Genomic DNA, 21,833 nt, shown 5'->3' with positions numbered 1-21,833 from the left:
TGCCTTCTGTAGCCACCTGCTTGGCCCTGGAGACCGTGGACTCCGGGGATACCGGAGGCTGCGCTCTCCTAGTCTCTCGGGATCCGGATTCAGGACCTCTCTCCTCACGTGAGTGAGGACGAGGTTCAGAAGGTTAGGCTCAGGACTGCGGAGTGGAAGATGGGGGGCCTGGGGGTCGCAACCTTCAAACTCTTTTGACAAATGATTTTGCTCCACAAATAATAAAATTACTAATTTTGAATCTTGCAGAGCTGTGCGTTTCTCTCCTTTGCTATTTACTGATAGAAACCTACACAGACCCACTGAATTCCATAATCATTCATCCTCAGTGTACTGTACCTTGACAACAACAGAAGTAGATACCTCCATGAACCCAGCCTCGAGACCCCAGACCGTCCTGCTCTCGCGAGCTCACATTCTGTTTCTCACACAGATCTGTAACAAATTGTGTGTAAAAAGCCATCGGGTTACCATGAACCACCCGTTTACTAGTGTATCAAGTTTCCCTCCAGGGGAATAAGGAAGCACAGCCAGAGTTGACCAGCGGAGGCCCCTCCCACAGAGATGACAGCTGTGAGCGTACAGTAAGATCAGTAGAAGACCAACCATCAACCCCACAGGTGTGCATCGGAGGATCATTACACCTGAAATCAATGACATCAGGTAGTCCTCTCCAACTCTAAGGTATGGAGCAATATAACAAACATGTTTTCTGGCTTATGTATCACTACTCTCTTTAATTGTTTGTGGGATTATGGTCGTATTACTATAATGATAGAGCATTCTTTGTAATCCTTTAATATATGTCAAGTCTTTTAAACACTGAATTCTGATGTACTTCTACACCCACGTATTTGTATGTCTTCGGATACAGATCGTAAAGTCTTAATGCAGCTAAATGACTGAAAACCTCTTGTTACGAGGGTCACTGTACAGTCTGCAAATGGTTATCTACTCATGTACAGTACAATGGCTCTGGCCCTGCCAACTCTCTCAAGGTCAGATTAAAAACCTGCAGGCAACACAAGAGAGCCTTCTACCTTCGGTTGGGTATAAGGGCACTTTCAACAAAGTGTGTTGATGGAATGCATGTGTAAATACCGTTGGTGAATGCTTATAAAAATATTGTAAAGTTGTGACAAGCTTCACTTACGTGTCTCTACCAAGCATCTCCAAAAAAACTCAAGTAAGTAATCTCACGTCTCAACACATCTTCATGGACAGCAGCATCACCCATCTTTCTTTGACCTGATAGGCTGCAGCCATGCACCAAGACCGTCCTCGCTATGTCATCAACAGGCCAGCCTACACCCTCCCGGACTTTGATGAAGAGTTTGACAAGAAGAGGCGAACGTTCCCCATAGGAGAGAAAGTGAAGAAGCTCTTCAGGTACAGGATCTCGGCTCTTGACCATCAATTATTTCTTACTTCTTAAACTTAGTCTGTGTAGCGCAGCTTTGAAAAGCTCTGTGTTGTACTGAATGGGAGCGTTTACAGGGGCTTTCTTAACCAGGCCTGAATGTTGGTGTGTGTGTGTGTGTGTGTCTGTGTGTGTGTGTGTGTGTGTGTGTGTGTGTGTGTGTGTGGAGCAGGTGCTCGGGGCCCCGACTCAGGGCCCTGCTGTTCAGACACCTGCCTGTGCTGAGCTGGCTTCCCAGGTACAAAGCCAAGGAGAACCTGCTGTGTGATGTCATCAGCGGGGTCAGCGCCGGCACCATCCAGGTCCCTCAGGGTCCGTCACTCTCTCAATATGTGTCCAAGTGAATGCCTGCCTGGATCAGATGCCTGTTGAAAACAAAACACATTCAAGTACAAAGCAATATTGATTCTTCAGTGTTTATGTTGTGGTTTTTGGATTGAGGAGCCATTTTGTTTGCTCCACACAGGCATGGCGTTCGCCCTGTTAGCCAGCCTGCCCCCTGTCAATGGCCTCTACTCCTCCTTCTTTCCTCTCATCCCCTACTTCTTCATGGGCACCGCCCGCCAAATGGTGCCAGGTAGGATAACTGTACATACTGTATATAACTGGTAGATAGACGATAGCTCTGCGTCCAGTATAGTCTAATGCTACCCGTGCCCTACTCACGACCCCCCCAGCCGAGTCATACCAAAGACTATTAAAAAAATGGTACCCGATGCCTCCCTGCTTGGCACTCAGCTTCAAGGGTTGGATTGGGGGTGAGTCCCTGCGACATACTAGCGTCATGTCCAGGGGGTGTACTTGTACATCAAGCTGCCTCACGCTAATGAAACAGGAGATAAGCTCCTGCCCTCGAGAACCAGTTCTCAAGGCTTACCTACTACTACTACTCTCCGTGCCCTACAGGTACCTTTGCTGTGCTGAGCATCATGGTGGGTATGGTGTGTCTGAGGCTGGCGCCTGAGTCTGACTTCAGCCACTTCAACGCCACCCTGAACACCACTGTTGTGGATGAGGACCGGATGAACCAGGTTCGACTGGGCATCTCTGGAACCCTGGCCTGTCTCACTGCCCTCATACAGGTACTGTACTGGTCGCCACAGAGACCCAACTAAATACAGACCATAAATGACCTGAAGCTTAGTTTAAACTATATAAATGGTTTAATCCTTAATAATCGTTCACCCAATAACTGTTGAACACTAAACCTGCATGGACAGATTTTGCTGGGCTTGATGCAGTTTGGCTTCGTGGCCATCTATCTGTCCGAGTCGTTTGTCAGAGGTTTCATGACGGCTGCAGGACTACAGATCCTCATCTCTGTCCTCAAGTACATCTTTGGCATTAAAGTGCCCCCCTACAGTGGACCGCTGGCCATCATCTATGTGAGTAGAGTAACTGGTGAAGGTTAAGCTAGCTTTACCTCATCTGCATATAGCACCTGAATGTACACTTGCTTTCATTTACAATGACTGAATGAACCCTGTGTGTGTCTGTGTGTGTGTGTGTTTGTGTGTGTGTGTGTGTGTGCATATGTGTGTGTGTATGTATGTGTGTCTCTCAGACTCTTATAGATATTTTCCGTGGCCTGCCCCAGACCAACATAGCCTCGCTGGTCTTTGCCCTGGTCAGCTGTGCGGTTCTCATCGTGGCGAAGGAGCTGAGCGCTCGCTACAGACACAAGCTGCCCTTCCCCATCCCCATGGAGATCATCATTGTGAGTGATGGCGTCGTCTCCAAAATTACATCAGGGTTACCGTAGTTTGATGTAGCGCGTTGAGGGACCATCTCCGAGATGACAACCAGCTACATCAAGATAGAGATCTAAGATTCCTTTTATTCATGTAATGTCAACGTACGGTCACAGTGAAATGTTGCTGCCGGCTCCAAGATTACGCTACAGATAAACTCGAATGCTCAGGAAATCATTTGGTCATGGAAATGTCTCCCTCCTCTCAGGTGGTGGTGGCCACAGCTGTGTCCGGCCCACTGGACCTTCCCACCATCTATCACATGGACATAGTTGGAGAAATCCCGCTGGGGTAAGGACATTGGAGGGCAGTGATGGTTCAGCTCAAACTTTCGATCGCTTTAGATAGAAGTAGTTTAATCTCGACATGGACGTCTTAGCGTGAATAAGGAGTTGCTTTCCTGACCCTCTAGGTTCCCGTCTCCAGTCCTGCCCACGGTGAGTCAGTGGGATGACATGCTGAGCTCCGCCTTCTCCCTGGCCATCGTGGGCTACGTCATCAACCTGGCCATGGGCAGGACGCTGGCAGCCAAGCACGGCTACGACGTGGATCCCAATCAGGTACAAGCGGACGGGGGGGGGGGGGGGGGGGGGGGGAGTCGAGACACGGATCCCTCTGGAAGGGCTCCTTTTATATGCCGCCTTTTACATATGGAATGGGACAGAGGGTACCAGACAGGCTCGTGTGTGTGTGTGTGTCCTCCCCTGCAGGAGATGCTGGCTCTGGGCTGCAGCAACTTCCTGGGGTCCTTCTTCAAGATCCACGTCATCTGCTGCGCCCTGTCCGTCACCCTGGCGGTGGACAGCGCCGGAGGGATGTCACAGGTCAGCTCAGGTCCAGGGGGAAGGTGGAGTTTCTGTTACAGCATAGTGGACAGGACAAAGCAAGATCCTCATAATGGCCTTATGCTTTCGTATTGACTGATCTGAACCGGTTGGTTTAACTCCTCTGTCCAGTTTGCCAGTCTGTGTGTGATGCTGGTGGTGATGGTCACAATGCTGGCCTTGGGAGCCTTCCTCAAACCACTGCCGAAGGTATAAAAAAAGACACTCCTTCCTGGGAGACTGAAATGGAAAACTCTATCACTGCATTTCATCTTTTTCATATTACCTCCTCATGGCTATGGACAGATGCTGACTTCCTGTTTATTCCTGTTCACCCCTAGTCAGTGCTGGGAGCCCTGATAGCGGTCAACCTGAAGAACACCCTGCTGCAGCTCTCTGACCCCTACTTCCTGTGGAAGAGGAGCAAGCTGGACTGTGTGAGTAGAATCCAGTCCGGATGAAACAGACATTTTTTGCGTTGTGTTTTTGTACTGCGTCTCATCTCATCCCGTCTCTTCTCCAGTGCGTGTGGGTCGTGTCATTCCTCGCCACGTTCTTCCTGAGCTTGCCTTTCGGTGTCGCCATCGGAGTAGGATTCTCCATCCTGGTGGTGATTTTCCAGACCCAGTTGTGAGTGATTTCTTTTCACGATAGTTGACAAAAACAGCATCGCAATGTTGAAACTGTTATACTGTATGTACTGTAGAACTTGTGAAAGTCATTCAGATTAATACCGATCTCATCCACCGTCCAGTAGTATGACGCGTTGCCATTTCTACGGTTTCTTCCCCCCGAAGTCGTAACGGTTCAGAGGTGGCTCAGGTCTTTGACACGGACATCTACAGAAACCCCAAGGTCTACAGCAAGGTAGCAGAGATCCCACACAGGCCACTCCTTACCCTTTGTTTATAAATAAATATGAAAATGTATTTTATTTTGTTCCTATTTCCACAGGTGGTATCTGTGAAGGGGGTGAGAATAGTAAACTACTGCTCTCCTCTCTACTTCGCCAATGTAGAAATATTTCGCCAGAAGGTCATTAAAAAGGTACTGTATTCCCTGTAAGACCAGTCATGTTTAGAATGATGTTCTCATGTACGATATGCAATACGTTTTACTGTGTGTGTGTGTGTGTGTGTGTGTGTGTGAAGACTGGGCTGGACCCAGGTAAACTACTACTGGCCAGGAGGAAGTTTCTGAAGAAGCAGCAGAAGGAGAAAGAGCAGCAGGATAGGGAGACCAGGAAGAGGAAGACCAGCACGCAGGTGAGAGGTCAACGCGAGGACAGGCTCAGGTCAAGGCTGTCTGACAATTATGACACAAAATTGTTGTTGTTGGTTTTGGAATGTATAACATCAAACACAAATGTCAGCAAAGTCCATTCAAACTAAAGATTAAGCTTAGTATAAAACAAGCAGATGCTGGAATGGTTTTTTGGCTACTGTACACTGTATACAGTATCTCCCAAAGTCTATTGACCATTTCCCGACAGGAGCTGCAGAATGACTTTGACGTGGGCGGCGATGGCAGTGCCAACAAGACTGACCCGCCCAGCGCTTATGTCAACTTCCACTGCAGTGACATTGAGCTTGGTGAACAGGCGCCTGGCCCAGACCAGTCCAGCCCCTCCCCTGCCACCCTGGACACCCAGCCCCAGCCCTTCCACACCCTAATCCTGGACCTGGCAGGGGTCTGCTTCATAGACCTAATGGGCATCAAACTCCTCGCCAAGGTCAGGCACTGGGTTGTCTGAAGTAGCACTTTGTAGATGAAAGTATATAGGGGGGAAGTCAGCGCATATTGATCACGCCCCAGTGATAACAGTACTGTACATAGACATATGTGTATATTTCATTTAGCTTCATGTTAGTTTCTAGTAGGAGGGTGAAGTTTATAATTTAACTTCTACTCCCAAAGACCAGACAGCCAAATTGCTTTTTTTTTCTCCACACAGATGAGCTCCAGTTATGAGATGCTGGGGATCAATCTATACCTGGCCAATGTTCAAGGTAAGATCTGGTCTGATGTAGTGGTCACTCCATTAAACATGACCTGCAGTGCCAAGCTACAGTACAAAGCAGTTGTCATGGGAACAGCACCGGAGCCCTGCTAGGTCACTATTTGATTCTAAAGGGCACATATTACATGAATGAGAATTCTCTTTGAGGACAGTTAATGGTTAAAGTCCCGCTCCTGGATACCCATAGAAGGCCCCCAGGATTTTCAATTTCCTCCTTTTTCCTCCCGAGATAAAGAGGTGATCCGTCAAAGTGAAAGAGCATGCTGGTGTTTCATCTACCATTCATTTACAATCGCTACTTTCCCCTCGTTTCCTAAATCACACATCCCGTGGAAGGTGTGTCACAGACCCGAAGACGTTTCTGCTGGGCTGGTTAGACCTCCATCGTCTGCATGTCTTCATCAGGGCAACCCCGGCTTGACAGGGGCCAGACAAAATCACGAGTTCCCCCTCCGCACTTTGACCTGCCGTGTGACTGTCGCTTGTGGTGTTTGCAGCCCAGGTGTACGAAGAGCTGGAGGGGGGAGGGGTTTTTGAGGAAGGAAGTATCGCCCGGGGTCACCTCTTCCTCTCTGTCCATGACGCCATCCTCTTCTCTCAGCAGAGGTCGACAGACAGAGTTTCTGCCAAGGCAGGTACCGCTCGTTTCCTGTGTTGTGGTCCTGGTTAATATCTCTTTCTTTCTTTCTTTCTTTCTTTCTTTCTTTCTTTCTTTCTTTCTTTCTTTCTTTCTTTCTTTCTTTTTCTTTCTCTAACTTTCTTTCTTTCTTTCTTTCTTTCTTTCTTTCTTTTTCTTTCTTTCTTTTTCTTTCTCTTTCTCTTTCTTTCTTTCTTTCTTTCTTTCTTTCTTTCTTTCTTTCTTTCTTTCTTTCTTTCTTTCTTTCACCATCTTATCTGGGGTAAACAGAAAACGCACAACGCAGGCATGACTGAAGGGTTCTTCTCTCTGGGGTTTACAGGGAGAACGAGAGAGGAGAGATCTGGTCCTCGACATCCAGGAGGAGGACAGAGATCTGGAACAGGTACAGGTACACACTGTAGAAGTCAAAATTTGACTAATTGAATTAATTCAGTACATGATCTGTACCCCCTTCTGGAGGTATAACGATGCAAATCAATGAAGGATGTATCCCATTTCCTGCTAGCACTTATTCGTCATCCAACACCATTTCTAAATTGTCATTTTTCTTTCACAGGAGATGTTTTGACTACATCATTCTGGTGGAAGAAACCAAATGAAAGACTATTCACTTCACGGAACATTAAACTTCATCCCAGTGATCATAAGTTGATGATACGATCATATAATTTATAATAAATATACGTAATGTGGCTGAACAATATTCCTTTGCTAATTTTCTTTTCTAAATTAATTTGATATGGAATGATATGAATAATGAAGTCTCCGACGCAACTTCAGGCGAGGCACGGACCTCAACGCCGGGCTAATCGGCAAAGGCTAATCAGTCACACCCCGTAATGACGCAACCTACCAGCTGACTGTCAGCTGTCATAGCATTGGTCCAGCACGCAGAGCGCATGTATTCAAGCCGTCAAAACATATTATTGTTCGTTCTTGCCATTACTGCTGATCGCTTGCTATCTGCGTGCTCGCCCCACCTCCTCCCCTGCTCCACCTGTGTTCTGTCGATGTCATCTCTGTTGTCATCGTTGCTCTCTGTTCCGGGGGTATTGCTGCATTCTTCTGGTATTCCACTATGCGTCGTCTAGTGGAAGCAGGGGAACTTCACTTGCTTAGTCTCTGTGGCTCTCCGTGGTGATCGTGGGCCGAAACATCTCCGAAGGGCCATCCAGCGGTCACCACGGAGGCAGAGGCTTTAGGCTGTACTCCTCAGGAACTCCACGAAGCGTCGTCCCGTGGAGGCCAGGGACTATAATGTACAGCAGTCCCCCTGTGGCTCTCTTTGACTGTCTTAGTGGGCTGAGTTACCTCCGAGCGACTTCCCGATTGCGGCCCACTCTGATCGTCATAGAGGCAGGGGGCTAAATCGATTCCGTTCCCTCTTCCGGCACTCTGGGCCAAGCTGGCCCAGAGGGGGGGAACATCTAGATTTCACCTCCCCCTACTATCGCGCTTTCCACATGCTGTGGAAGGCAGGGGGCCCCCCGAACAGAGCACACCGCCAAAATTTCATATGCTGTATTTGCTGCATGCAAAATAAATGGGTCAATTTTGACTAAAGTGATCTTGACTGAAATATTGTTATCACCCACCGAATACAAATTAACCTTGAAGATAAGAGAACTCATAAAATGGAGGAAGGAAGTACAGTAGTCTTGTTGAACAGATTTGAACTGCTAAGAGGCTCTCATGTGACACTAATCCACCTGTCCAAAGAAAGCAGGTCTTAAATCTGTAGCACACACTGTGACAACGGTCAGACAGTGTTGTTTTCCATTCTGTGATCTGTATAAGCCTGTAGGTGTAGACTTTCTGTTGTCTGATAAGAAACGTACGGTTTTAAATCTCAGAAATAGAAGAGTATTGATGGGATATAGATGAACTGACAAGAGGTAAGTAAGTACTGTAGGCGATCTAGATTCATGATAAAAAGATTTGTACATTATTGTCATTGTGGGCTTCAAATTACTGTACCAGTCTGTATATGGAAGTAAAACCACCACATTTCTATACACCTTACTTTCATTAGCCTACAGCTCAACTCATTTTGAAGTCTTCTGTAACACCAGTTACTGTAGATGTTTTCAAACAATTTAGACATTGGAAATGCAGTTGCCTTCCTACCTGTACTGTTATTGCAAGTCATGTCATGCAGCTGTCTCCCTCTAGTGAAATAGAATGTAAACTGCTGCTTCAGGCTTTATAGAGGCCATATGAATTTACATTATGTATCTATCTGGTTGAACACAGTGGTGACCCGAGCCTATGTCATCTATCTTAAAGTCTGTTTTCACCTGGCTGACTGACATGAATGTTACAACAGGTATGGAACATCACACGTGAAATCATTTTTTTCCTGAAACAAGTTTGGCTCATAAATAAATAACAAGTCTGGCTCATCAATAAATAACAACAATAAACCTTGTATTTTTTCCTGTGGTAGTTCTCGTGTGTATAAGCCTGTTGGTCCATATGGGTGAGTAAGCACAGCCTTACTCGCTGGAACACTAATAATCTTATGTTCCACTTTTGACTAACTCTTTTATGTTCAAGCTCAAACACACAGAACGCCTCTGCATATGAACTGGAGGCATGCTTATAAGGGAACAGAAAGATGATGCGTGTTTCTGTCGCGGCGTGAAGCCGCAGGTGAACAGACGGAGTACAGACTGGCCTGCTATGTGACTGGCGACACACACTCCCATCCTGCTCTGGCCCCCTTCAGCCTGGACCAAGCTGACCCTCACCTCTGCACGCACATCATCCACGCCTCCATGGACATCGACCATGACTACAACATCAAACCCTTCTCCCAGGAGGATGGGAGTGCCTTGGGCTCGCTGAGGAAGCTCAAAGAGAGGTGTGTGGTACCGTATGGGGCGGCGTGGGTGTCTGTGTTACTAAGTGTGTGTGTGTGTGTTGGATATTCTACAGTGCAGCGCATACGTATGTGATGGTGTTTCAAATCAGTTTGTTCCAGCTACAGCCACAAGCACATTAATAATTCTATCTCTGCCTCCCAAGAAATCCTGATCTGAAGACTTTGCTTGCTGTGGGGAGATGGCCCTCCACTAACACCAGGTCTCACAGTACAGCATAGTCCAATCATCTACATCTAATACAATAATCATCGCTGTAAATTGAAGGAAATCCATTACTAACAGCAATCTATTTATTAACAGCAAAGTAAGAATGATAAATATAATCAAACCAACACGCAGACGCAGTTACTTCTAAAACTTCTCCGCAGGCTGGTGGAGATGACCTCAGATCAGAGCGGCCGTAGGATGTTTGTGGACTCGGCTGTGCAGCGTCTGAGGCAGGAGGGCTTTGACGGTCTGGACGTGGTTTGGCTGACTGGAGCCCAGAGGAATACAAATCTCCTCACTCTCCTTCTGAAGGCAAGAGACCAGAGGTTTTATTTACATCTCTGTGCATTATTATGTGGGAGACATACCGTAAGGCGTGTGTTCTTTTTTGTAACGGCAGCATCTGTGTGTGCGCGCGTGTGTGTGTGTGTGTGTGTGCGCGCCCGTAGGAGCTGCGAGGAGCCTTCCAGGAGGAGGCCCGTGTCTCCGGCAGAGAGGCCCTGCTGCTGTCCACAGCTGTGTCTGGGCTGGAGGACCGGGACTCCCGGGCCCACGATGCACACTCCTTCTCCCAGTCAGTCCACAGCCCCGCCGTCACATTTCACACTTCATCACATATGCATGGACTTTATGAATTATGCTACACGGCGCGGCGTCCTCTTACCCCTTGGGTTCCATCCCATCTTCTCAAAACCGGAGAAAATTGTGTTTGTTTTAACCCGCCAGGTATGTCGACTTCATTTCCTTGGTGACCTACGATGTCCAGAGGCCATCGGAGGCGATGCCGGACGTGGTGAGGCCTCGGCCCGGCGCCGCTTTTGTCCATCGCTCTCATCCCTGTGTTAACATTGCGTTTCCATGGTGTTTCCATCCCCATCTGCTACTGACCCGATGTGGCTATGTTGTTTGCTCAGGACCGCCTCGCTGCGTATTGGTTATCACAGGGAGTGGAGGCCCAGAAGCTCAACCTGGGCTTTCCTCTGTATGCGCCAGCGCTCTGGAGCTGGGAGAACCAGACCTACGAGGGGGGAGAGACAGGACTGCAGAGGGACTCGGGGGAATATGCCCAGGTAAACACAGAGAATACACCCAGGTAAACACAGAGAATACGCCCAGGTAAACACAGAGAATACACCCAGGGAAACACAGAGAATACACCCAGGTAAACACAGAGAATACACCCAGGTAAACACAGAGAATACACCCAGGTAAACACAGAGAATACGCCCAGTTAAACACAGAGAATACACCCAGGTAAACACAGAGAATACACCCAGGTAAACACAGAGAATTCTGCTGCTTCATAGACTTAGAAACAAATTACACAATTGAAAAATGACAATGCAGTCAAAATTAAAAGTGTGGGTAAAACACAAAGACAAAACAAGTCAAGTAAAAGCACTTTATAAAAATGAGTTTTCAAAAGAGTTTTAAAAGAGGACACTGGCCTAGCTTGTCTGATTCCCAGTGGAAGGTGACTCCACAGTTGAGGAGCCCTTACGGCAAAAGCCCTACTACCTTCTGTCACAAGCCTTGCCCTGGGTACTGAGAGCAACCGCTGGTCTGCAGATCTGAGAAAATGAGCAGGATTGTTAAGGGGAGAGGAGGTCAGTCATAGAAGATGATGCAAGGCTGCTCGGTGATTTAAACAGATCAACCCGGTGAATTTCAAAGTCCGGCTTCATCCTAGAGACGAAGGTTCGCTCTGTCTCCTCCTGTCGGGCGGCAATGATCACGCAGGTCTCTGCTTCTGTTCTCAGGTGTGTCACTTCATCAGGTTGTCCCACGCTCATCATGTAGATCACGGACCAAGCTCTCATAACAGACTCAGCCCGAGGGGGAGGGTATGTTTCAATCAGCACAGCACCCATGCTATAGATCCCCTCCCCCCCCCACACCCATTTCATCCTAATCCAAGCCTGTACTGTGGTGTTTCCATCACCTCACTCATTACAGCCCCGCCTGTTAACCCCACCTAGGTCCGACAGCTGAGGAGACTGGGTCTGGGGGGAGCATCGTTGTGGTCTCTGGACCTGGACGACCCTTCGGGGACTCTGTGCGATCAGGGCTCCTTCCCCGTCACCCGGCAGGTCAGGTCTTCACTCAGGGGCAGAAGGGGCCACGGACCCCACCGGCACCACCCACGACACCACCATCACCATCAGCATCGCCATGGGACCCCTAGCCATGACGATCATAACCCTGGACCCCGCCATTGTCACCGTGATCGTGTCCACCCTCACATGGAGTCACCGGGGCAACACACAACCTCTGTCTAAATAGTTCTATCACGCTTTAGAACGTATCTAGAAGAGAAATCTTGACAAAACTGCAGATTTTCTTTGTTTATCGTTATGATGAGTGTGAACTGTTTGTGGGCTGATGAATGTTCAGGCGTATCTCTAGCTATAAATATTAGCTTTACCTTTTTGAGATTTGTACTGCTATATTATTATATAATTGGATGTTTTGTTTATGTGGTTAAAGAGAAACACACACACACACACACACACACGCATGCCTCCTCAGCAGTCTCATGGCTGACAGTAGAGTTGTTGTTTTTTTAATGCATGAATAGATTTATGAGGCTATTAAGAAATCATCCTAAGGTATTCAGGCAAACACCTGGTCCTCTGGTCTCCCTCTACTCTGGGGGAAATTGGCACCACAGGTGATTACAGAACTCCTACGGCCATCAGCTTTCATTTGGATTGGTAGAGCCCCTCTGATTTTTAATGGCTCTCTCTCTCTCCTGCCGACTTCATCCCTGTGCCCACTCCCAAGGTGAGTACCATCGACATAGACTACTGTGTCTGACTACGGTTCCCAGCATGGTAAGAAGCTGATGGAATCTCCTGAAAATCACATGTATGGCGCTGTATGTGGCTTGCAGTGTGCTTTCTGAAGCTTGTATGGTGTTTCTTGTGAAGACGTAGGAGAAGGCCTACTTTGCTCTGAAGCCCAGTGTATGTTCTGTCCTTTACAGAGAGCTCTCCCTGGCAAATGACCAGACCTTAGTGTTTCATCAAAACTTCAATATTAATATGAGGCACTCAACAAGCGTAATTGTATAATGTCACTTTTACTGCCTAAATGGGATGGGGGTTGGGCTGGGTATGAAGTCTGTCCAAGTACAGAAGCAGAGCCATCTTTATTTCTCTGCCCCTAAGGAGGACGAGCACCCTCTGAAAACCACTTCTGAAATTCAACTTAGTGTTTTGTTGGCACTCACCAACACATAACAATGAATCTTGAATGCATGCGTGAGATAGGCTTGTGTGAGGGATCTAGTGGGCTTTGTTAACAAGCCAAGTTCACAGCCAGAGGGATCGTAAATCCTGATTGTGCCATCTCAGCAAAACAGCTTGCCTTTGGACAGGGGTCGTTAACAGACTTGCTGGGAGCAAATCAGACAACTCATATCTGATATTAATTAATGTTGTCTGTTGTCTCACCCCACTAGTCTGATGGCAATTAAATGCTCCAAGAACGGAACATTCTCTGCTGATTAATTAAGGCATAATATTAGAGAGGTGGCTTAAAGAGGCCTGTTAATTATGTGAAGTCCACTTACTCCGCTGGCTGATGCTGGATGTAAAATAGCCAACTCAGTCTGTTTTCCCTTTTGCCTTAGTAGCAAGAGAAGGGTCTACTCTGTTTCTTGTTTCATTTGTCAGTGTTTATGACAAAACTCCACCGATCAACTACTTAAGTGCTTTAAGTTTGCAGACAGAACCGATCCTAATCCCAAACATTTGCTATATATTTATGAATCCCGTAAGCATGTACAGTACACACGTTAGTTCTTTAATGTATTATTTCATACACTTTGCTGTAGCTCAGTTAACCCATAGCCAGAGTGTGGTACAAAAGGCCCTACACAGGTAGAGTGATAGAGCTCACTAAACTGTGTTTTTTAGATGACATTGACCTTTAAGCAGTAATCATGTGATTGCAAACCATTATACTGGATCACACAGAGGCAAACCTGCCATATGTGGTTTGTTAGATAAATACTAACATTTACTGTTATCTACGCGTGCGTCTTTTCTGTACAGTATCTGGTCTTGCTGCATATTAATCTCTCTTGTTGATCTGCCCTTACTGAGACACCTTAATTAAGCAGTGTTGAATATTTACAACAGTAAGACCTTGATGTTGGCATCAAGAAATGCCATGATTTAAAATGTTCTTTAATATGCACTGCCCCTACTGTATATATATTTTTTTAAATCATAAGAAATCAGGGTAAGATGTCCCTATTAATGGTGAAACTACGCACAGGAAAGCCATGATATTTGACTGCAGCATGTACTGGTAATAAACATGGATATCAGGTTCAGGAGATTGATGGCTGATGATTGAGTGGTGTCGTAGTTTGATGGATTGATCATGTTTGTTTCTCATTTCATTCATTTGAGTGAGCAGAGGCGTGTTTGGTCATTTTCCTTTATCTGTCATGACCATTTAAGCACACACATCGGCATCTGCAACAATTTAAAAAGGATAGGAAGGGTTCTGATAGTGTGTGAATTAAGATGTTCAGGCAACAGTTAGAACAGGATAATAAAATGGGCGTAGGAGATGGGGGAACAGAGGGGACAGGTCCCCCCAATCTTAGTCGAAAGCAAAATTGTCCCACTCGTTACTTTAACTTTAAATAATGGTTATGTGGGTACCCAGACTTATTTTTTGAAAAAGGTTTCCGCTATTTGGTGTCAATCTGGAACATATTTTTTTATTTAGTCTCCACTGTTGTCTGCTAGCCATAAACTGAAGATGCACCACCAGCATACCTGAAATACACAGTGTAGTTGTGATGGATAAGCTTATTTCTTTCTTCTTTCTCACTAGAATAAAAGCATGTGTTATTTTGTGCCAGATCAGCCTTGTGTGTTGTAGAGTTTACAAAAGAATGTTAGCTAGCTACATAAATAGTGTTACAGACTTTATGACAGGGCCAGACTCAGCACATTAAGCAATGGATGAGTCACCAGAGAAATCATCAATTTTGGGCGATTACGCAAAAATCTTCCTGTGTGGAGCGAACATGCATGCACCCCCACTCCACCCTGATTGCGAATAATAATAGTAAAAAAAAAAGGGATAAACAAATGTATTCTTTGTAAATAAGTCAATGTACAGACAGGGTGTGTGTGGTGTTTTAAATGTATGTGCATGCATGTCTCTTACTGTATTTGAGAGGATGTGGATTTTCTTTTTAAATTATTTTCTTTATCAAGTTAAAGGAGAATTCCACCCTAGAATCAACATTAGACTCAACAACTGGACACCCACAAAACAATAAAGAAAAATGTGTTTTCCTTGACTATAGTTGCTCCATGTAAACAAAGCATGTTCACAAAGTCTGCACTTCTGGGGATTTGCCGCATCGAAACGCATCTACAAATCCCCGGAAACAAAATAACGAGAACTACAATAACAACAAAAAACATTTAGGAGGACGGGGACTCAAGTGCACCATGCTAACCCTCTAGCTCTAGCCAACCCTATAAAGTTACTTCAACAAAACGAAAAATGTGCGAAAAATCACATAGCCCACACTCACACAAATGATGACAACCAACACACAGATGTTTTCATTTATCTAGAGTGAGTGGCAGATTATACACGTAGCCTACAGACACCGTCTCCTTACTGGGCTGTTCAGCATCAGCAGGGAAATTCGAGTCGACGATGCAAAGTGGCTGCGCTATGTGGTGCAACGTCTTGGGAGCTCATTACAGGAAAGAGCAGGAAGCCGCCCGCTGCTAAAACAACAACATGTCATCATGGGTGTTGTTCGTGTTATTACATGGCCATAATCCAATTGCTTGTGCACAATTACCTCATTAATGTTATCAGTGATGCATGATCATTTTATCCGGTGTCTAGACAAATAGTGATAGGCAAATAAGGCATGCTGTGAATTGCATGCTTCACGCAGGGAGATTGTGATTCTTATAGCCAGTGATTTTCAGAGTTCAAATAAGCCCCAAAAAAATACCAGCAAAACCTAATGAGAAATCCCGTCCAGAAAGCCCAGTGTTGTGCCAAGCACACCCGATGAATCACTGTTAGTATCTCATTAAACAGCCCAGCCGGGCGTCTGTCCACCAGTATCCACACTGTCTCTCTCTTTACTGTCTCCCCTTCTTCATAAACACATTCATCAGGGGAGTTTAACTGCTGTTAAGGTTTAATTAAACCCGTGCATGAGAGGGGAATTAAAACATCAGGCGTTGTCGATGGGAACCAAAGGGTACTTAATATACAATCTTCTATTTCCTGAGAGGGGAGAGCAGGTCACGTGGCTAGAGGATTCATCCTCATACAAAATGCTCTTCACGGAAGCTAGGATTTAACTCGTGCATGACATAGCCTACCCTACTGTGCATTCAATTTCCAGACATGTTTATGAAGGTAGCCTATAGTTGTTTTGGAAGGTCTTTGTAAGACGTCTAATCAATGACATATCAACATTGATAGATTATGAAATGATGGACCCCTGGGCACAGACACGTAACGGGCCCCCCACCCATTTCATTTATCAAATTTTGTAATATTCCCAATGAGACGGCATCCAATTTGCAGATGATTTGAGAAAACTCACAATAAAAGCAGCTTTACCCAGCTCGGTTTTGACTCGAGGGACCTCAAGTGTGTGGGGAGGACTTGCTTTTTGGATTTCTCCCCAAAAGAGTTGAAGGGCCGATATAGCATGGAGTACTCATCCCCTCTAAAGTACAGTACTAGATAAACACTCACTTAAAAACTACAGGTATCATGATGGTTTCCTTCATGTGACATCTTCAAAGTGAATGTTTAGGCTATTGCTTCAGTTTTTCAGCAGAATTTTTGAGGCTCTGTTATTGAATGAATGACTAAGCCTTTTGAAGGGCCCCCTGAGCTCTTGGGCCCCTGGGTCTGGGCCCGGCAGGCCCGTTCAGTAATATGTCTTTGTCCAGCTGTCTCAAGGTGATATCTCACATGAGACAGACCACTCGACTATTATGGGCTCTCGTCTGTCAGCGGCTGCAGTGAGTAGCCTACCCATCACCACGGGGTGGCGCTGTGGCTTCATCCGTAAACTCATCCAGCCGGTCCGTTTGACCAGGGATAACAACTGTCTCAATTTCTCCTACGGGAAACCATGAGAGGGAAAGTTGGAACGGAACGGTCTGAGAGGAATTAAACTCTCTGTGCTGTCCGAAAGGAGCGGTTGTAGAATAATCTTGTTTCCTGATGATCCATATGTGCAGAGTGAGAGAAGACTAATGGCTGAGCAGGGAGCGCAGCACCTCTGTGGCCTGCCGCCCATGAGTGAAGATGCAAATAGAGAGAGGGAAAATTAAAGCTCTTAATGACAGTAAGTACACCCCCGAGGCCCGATGCTCTCAGCCTCGTCGCATCAAGGACGCGGTCCTCCGGTTGAGCATCCCCTCGGCACGCCTCGCATCTCTTCGATCTTCAGTTTCATCCAGACTAGCACTTCTGACTCCTGCTGAGCCCGGCCGCGCAATGACAGCAGACAGATGCGCTCCCCTCGGAGAACCCGGATTTGATAAGGCCCCCGCGCCGCGGACTGTTAAATAACCATAAGAAACCATCAGAATAAAAGAAAGGAATCGTTCTACATAAGAATGTGCCTGAAAGGCGTCACCTCACTCATCCGTTGTGCTTTAGCTGTAAATGTCAATTTGGTGTCAGAGTATTTCTCTGTCCAACCGTGACTTCTGCTATTGCTTCATCCCTTTGAATGGAAATGAAGGTATTCAGAGGCCTGTACGCTACTTACGGGTACAGTGGAACGCATCTAAATGCACCCAAGGAACAAAATATCTATGTGACCCGGCCTCTGGTTGCTGAATAAGAAATGCGCGCGATGCAATGAACAGCCTCGTGGAGGTGCCTGGAAATCTCCATTTCAATAGGTTGTGCGCTCTGGTTCATTGGGTCCGGGCATGGTGTTTTCTACCATGCTGCTCCTCCACCCGAGAGCTGCATCCTGGAGAGGCTGAGTCTGCACTGTGGCGTGTGTCTCTACTGAGAGAGACAGGCCCCATGTGGCACGTTGTCTGAGTGCGGGAGGCACTCGGGCATACAGTAGGCTGGCTCTCCGCTTGATCTACCAACGGAAGCACCGGTGAGCCGACGGCAGATGAGCCTGTCATAGTCATATGGAAGCAGGAAGAACGGTAATCTGGGGGAGGGATGGAGAGAGATGTTCTAATCTGTCACAGTGAGCTAAGTCCTACCTGGAGACTCGGGGTCCACTTTTGTAGATTGGACTTTTGTAGGCCTAAATACAATCAAGTTACCGTGTGAAGTCTACCAGGCAGGTACAAACCTCAAGATTCAAGATCTGTTATGGTTCACACATACTAGGAATTTGATCCTGGTTAAGGCATAACCTGTTGCAGACGACATTGGACAGGGTGCAGGACAGGACAGGGCAAAGACATGACGGCAACACTTTACAATAAAGTACACACAAAATGAGTAGTTACTGAGTAACTAATGAGGAACCAATCATTAGTTAATGAGTAGTTACGAATTAACTCTGAGCTTAGTTAATGAGTAGCCTAGTTACTGATGGGGACTACTATAGTAGTTACTGAGGAGAGAACAGACTGGAGACCACTATAGTAGCTACTGAGGAACCAATGATTATTTAATGAGTATAGTTACTGATTAACTATGAATCCATGACTGTATAGTAGCCTAGATACTGATGGGTTAGTAGAGAACAGACTGAGGACTAGTAGTTACTGAGGAACCGATGATTGGTTAAAGGAGTAGTAAAGGGAAAATGCATGTTTAGCCCTGTTTTAAGGTTACTTATGATCATATACAATGGTTCAGATCAAAACGTTGACAACGCTAGCATTTTCGAGAAAGTTGATAATTGCTCTACCACCGTTTTGGTCATACAATGGATGTGGATTGGCATCTTGAAAAATCATTCAAAAACATGTTAAACTCTCGATTTCAAAGACAAGAAGCTCACCGAGGGTGTAATTGGTGTCCGTTGGTGTTCTGACATCAAATTCTCCGCAAAGTATGAATCCTGTAGGGTTTTATTGATCATTTTATGAAATCCATTGACTTGTATTGAAGCGACCGTTGTAGACGCAGAGGGGATTCAGGAAGCGGAACTACTTATGGTAGCTATTGTTATTGTTTATGTTGCTAGGCTACCTAGTATGCGGAAGTTTACACACGTATGTGCTGCGACTAAATAGTTCTATGCTAAAGATTTAAAAAAGCCTTTCCAGAGGAACTAGAATATTACTTTATGGCGAATTATATGTCAGAACTCCAACTAACACCTAGGTGAGTTTCTTGTCTTTGAAATCGAAAAATGTTTTTGAATGATTTTTCAAGATGCCCATCCACATCCATTGTATGACCAAAACGGTGGTAGAGCAATTGTCAACTTTCTTGAAAATGCTAGCTTTGTCAACGTTTTGATCTGAACCATTGTATATGATCATAAGTAACCTTAAAGGACAATGCTCGTTTTTGACAACCTGGACCTTATTTACAACATATTATAAGATGTTTGACTCACGAGATCACTTTGGTGTAGTTCGGAGGCATGTAGAGGAAATTTAAAATCCAGCGCGAGCCAGTATATCCATGTAATGGCGGTGGTCGGGGCACTTAGAATGCAGTTTCTAAAAATCTATTTTCTGCCGCGAAACGGTTGTTTTCATCAATCTGTCTTCATGAATCGGCCTGTTGTGGTTTTTCACATGCCTCTGTAATATGATCTTTAGAAATGTCTTTAGACACGAAATAGCTTCCTCACTTGCTCCAGCACGCATGCGCACAGCGTGCTGGAGCAACGATTGCGTGCTGTGCGCATGCGTGCTGGAGCAAGTGATGGTTAAATGGTTTAGCCTGGCTCTGCGTGACCGCATCCCAGTAATTGAATTAAGTCTAAGTTATAAGTAAAATCTAAGTTGCATGAATGTCATGGTTCAAGTGTTTACATATATAAAATGTAGCATAAAATGTAGGTTTGTTATTCATTGCTGTTATGCCTGTCCTATGATACTGGAAAGTACTGCAAGTGCATTTAGAATGCAGAATGGAAACTTGTGTAGAGAGGTTAAAAATATGGGAATTGTGAGAGAGATGTTTTTGATGTTGACTGTTTTATTTGTTTTACGAATATAAATGTCTACAGAGGCAAAGTAATATCTGTACAATACAGAATGTTTATTAAAAGGACAATGCAGGCCGGGATGATAATTGAATTGTTCAATGAATAAATATAACTGAGGAGACTTCAGTGAAAGCAGGTCACTGCTCACTCTCTCTTCTTTTCGTACCTGTTTTCCAGATCATCCATATATATATATATATATATATATATATATTCATAACTGCTTATGGGTACCATAGCGCGGTACCTTTAACAAATACATCATACAGAGTAGTTACTAGGTATTACCTCAAGCAAATGCTACCACAAGATAAGAACATCTCAGACACCGTCAGTCCAATGACCGAAGTTATGTCTCACAAGACGAGAAACATCTGGAACTTCTCCTGTGGCATCCTGTACCTACCTGCAGTGTACAGTATTTACACTGTACAGTATTTGCGGCACTGTAGTGTATCCACGGGACGTCTTCTTGGCCTCCTGGTGCTTGGCACACACAGCTCCAACAGTCCAGCGCAGCAATTTATTTACTTGTTTGATTTATGAACTAATTGCATATAATTGCTGCTCAGTACCACTGTTCAGTTGTCTGGTTCCTGAGGCACATTAGGCCAGATTTGTATAATGAAGTAATTAGTTGAATTATATAAGCAGTCGAACGTATGGATGTGCAAGCAACACTCCAGTGCCACAGGGATATGTGTTTAACTATTGTGAAAGTCTATTGTGAAAGTCTTTGCCTCAGCAGTGTATGTTCGGTGTAGCTGTAACAAAACTGCACATTGCATCTTTGCTTAAAATACATTGCAGTTGGTGTGTGTCAGCATGTTCATCGTTAAAACACTGCTGCTGCCAAGCCTTATCTGTTGTCTTTCGGGACCTCGCAAGCCATTCTGTAATTCTGAGCTCTTTGTCATTCTAGTCTCACCAAGTTTGTATCCCAGATACTTTAGAGTTGCATGCAGGTGTGCCATTCTTATTTTCCATTATAGTTTTATTTTCCTTTTGGACACCATTTTGTGTCTCGCTCTGCACCACAGCCCAGAGGGTTTCCTTCTCTGTGTCATTGCTATTAGTGTGTTGGATAGCCTGTGGAGGTATGGGCAGGCTCGGAGGGAGCGGACGCCAGCCTGGATAATTAGCCTAGTCGTTCTTCGACGCCAGATGGGCGCGCTGCCGTCACTCGAAGGGGGAATAAAAAGCGGCATCGTCGTCACGCTAGCTCCGGGAACAACCTTTGTCGCGAGGGCCGTCTTCCAAGGCATCTGCCACGCCATCCGTCATCTAGCCACTGGCAAGACGATAACGCGCGTCCCTCCGGTCAACAGTATGCAGGCCTACTGCGTGATCACAAAGCGGATTATCGTCATCATGTGCTGCCGTAATGAGCGCAGTAGCCGTTTTGTCCTGTTGTGTTGGCACAACTGGGTTCCCAGATAGCAAGCGGATCTGGGCAATATATAGGCCAGATCTGGCCCTTGTGGCTTAGTTCCGGCCCATATATGGCCCAGAATCATTACACATCTGCTTGCTATCTGGGTTGGTTCTGGTGGAGTCTGGGCAGCTTCATGTTTCTCCTCAAAACGGTTTTAAAGTGGTAGAGCATCAGCTGGCAACTCGACAACATGCGATGTAATGGAGGTGAAATGAAGGCATCAGATAAAGACGGGTCAATTCTGTTGGCTTTATATGCATGTGGAGTGAACATGTCTGTCATGAATTTCTTTCTCAGTACCGTCTGTCACCCGGTTGACAGTCTAAGCTTAGAACACAGGGTCACCTGGATTTAACCCCTGACCTTCCCCATGTTGACCTCCGGGATCCGTCTCTCCTGCTCCGTCACACCGCGGCGGCGCCGGTGTGACGCCAAGCCTCTGCTCTCACGCGGCAGGCGAAGCAGCTCCCGCCGGTC

General features: G+C 45.9%; 2 protein-coding genes across 2 annotated transcripts; both read left to right on the top strand.

Annotated features, from left to right (window-relative positions):
• Positions 1-1,264: 1,264 nt before the first annotated feature.
• Positions 1,265-7,223, top strand: LOC311315477 (solute carrier family 26 member 9-like; the record flags this gene model as incomplete). The annotated part of the gene is given in 21 exon segments (XM_084446147.1): positions 1,265-1,389; positions 1,593-1,732; positions 1,887-1,997; positions 2,327-2,502; positions 2,641-2,805; positions 2,985-3,137; positions 3,380-3,462; positions 3,584-3,731; positions 3,882-3,995; positions 4,128-4,205; positions 4,337-4,432; positions 4,519-4,625; positions 4,793-4,862; positions 4,950-5,042; positions 5,147-5,248; positions 5,250-5,260; positions 5,454-5,727; positions 5,950-6,004; positions 6,513-6,646; positions 6,975-7,043; positions 7,212-7,223. Coding segments are annotated over 21 exon segments (2,316 nt in total).
• A 1,907-nt stretch (positions 7,224-9,130) lies between these two features.
• Positions 9,131-12,683, top strand: LOC311315476 (acidic mammalian chitinase; the record flags this gene model as incomplete). Its single annotated transcript, XM_084446146.1, has 8 exons — positions 9,131-9,134; positions 9,308-9,518; positions 9,909-10,059; positions 10,197-10,321; positions 10,474-10,540; positions 10,692-10,817; positions 11,727-11,837; positions 12,678-12,683. 8 exons carry the CDS (start codon positions 9,131-9,133, stop codon positions 12,681-12,683), a joined length of 801 nt encoding a protein of 266 aa, XP_084302272.1.
• Between the last annotated feature and the right edge of the window lie 9,150 nt (positions 12,684-21,833).

Source organism: Borostomias antarcticus (genome assembly GCF_949987555.1).
Source record: "Borostomias antarcticus genome assembly, chromosome: 11".
Classification (NCBI taxonomy): domain Eukaryota; kingdom Metazoa; phylum Chordata; class Actinopteri; order Stomiiformes; family Stomiidae; genus Borostomias; species Borostomias antarcticus.
The sequence above is the reverse complement of the archived record's forward strand: the minus strand, read 5'-3'. Positions and strand labels throughout refer to the sequence as shown.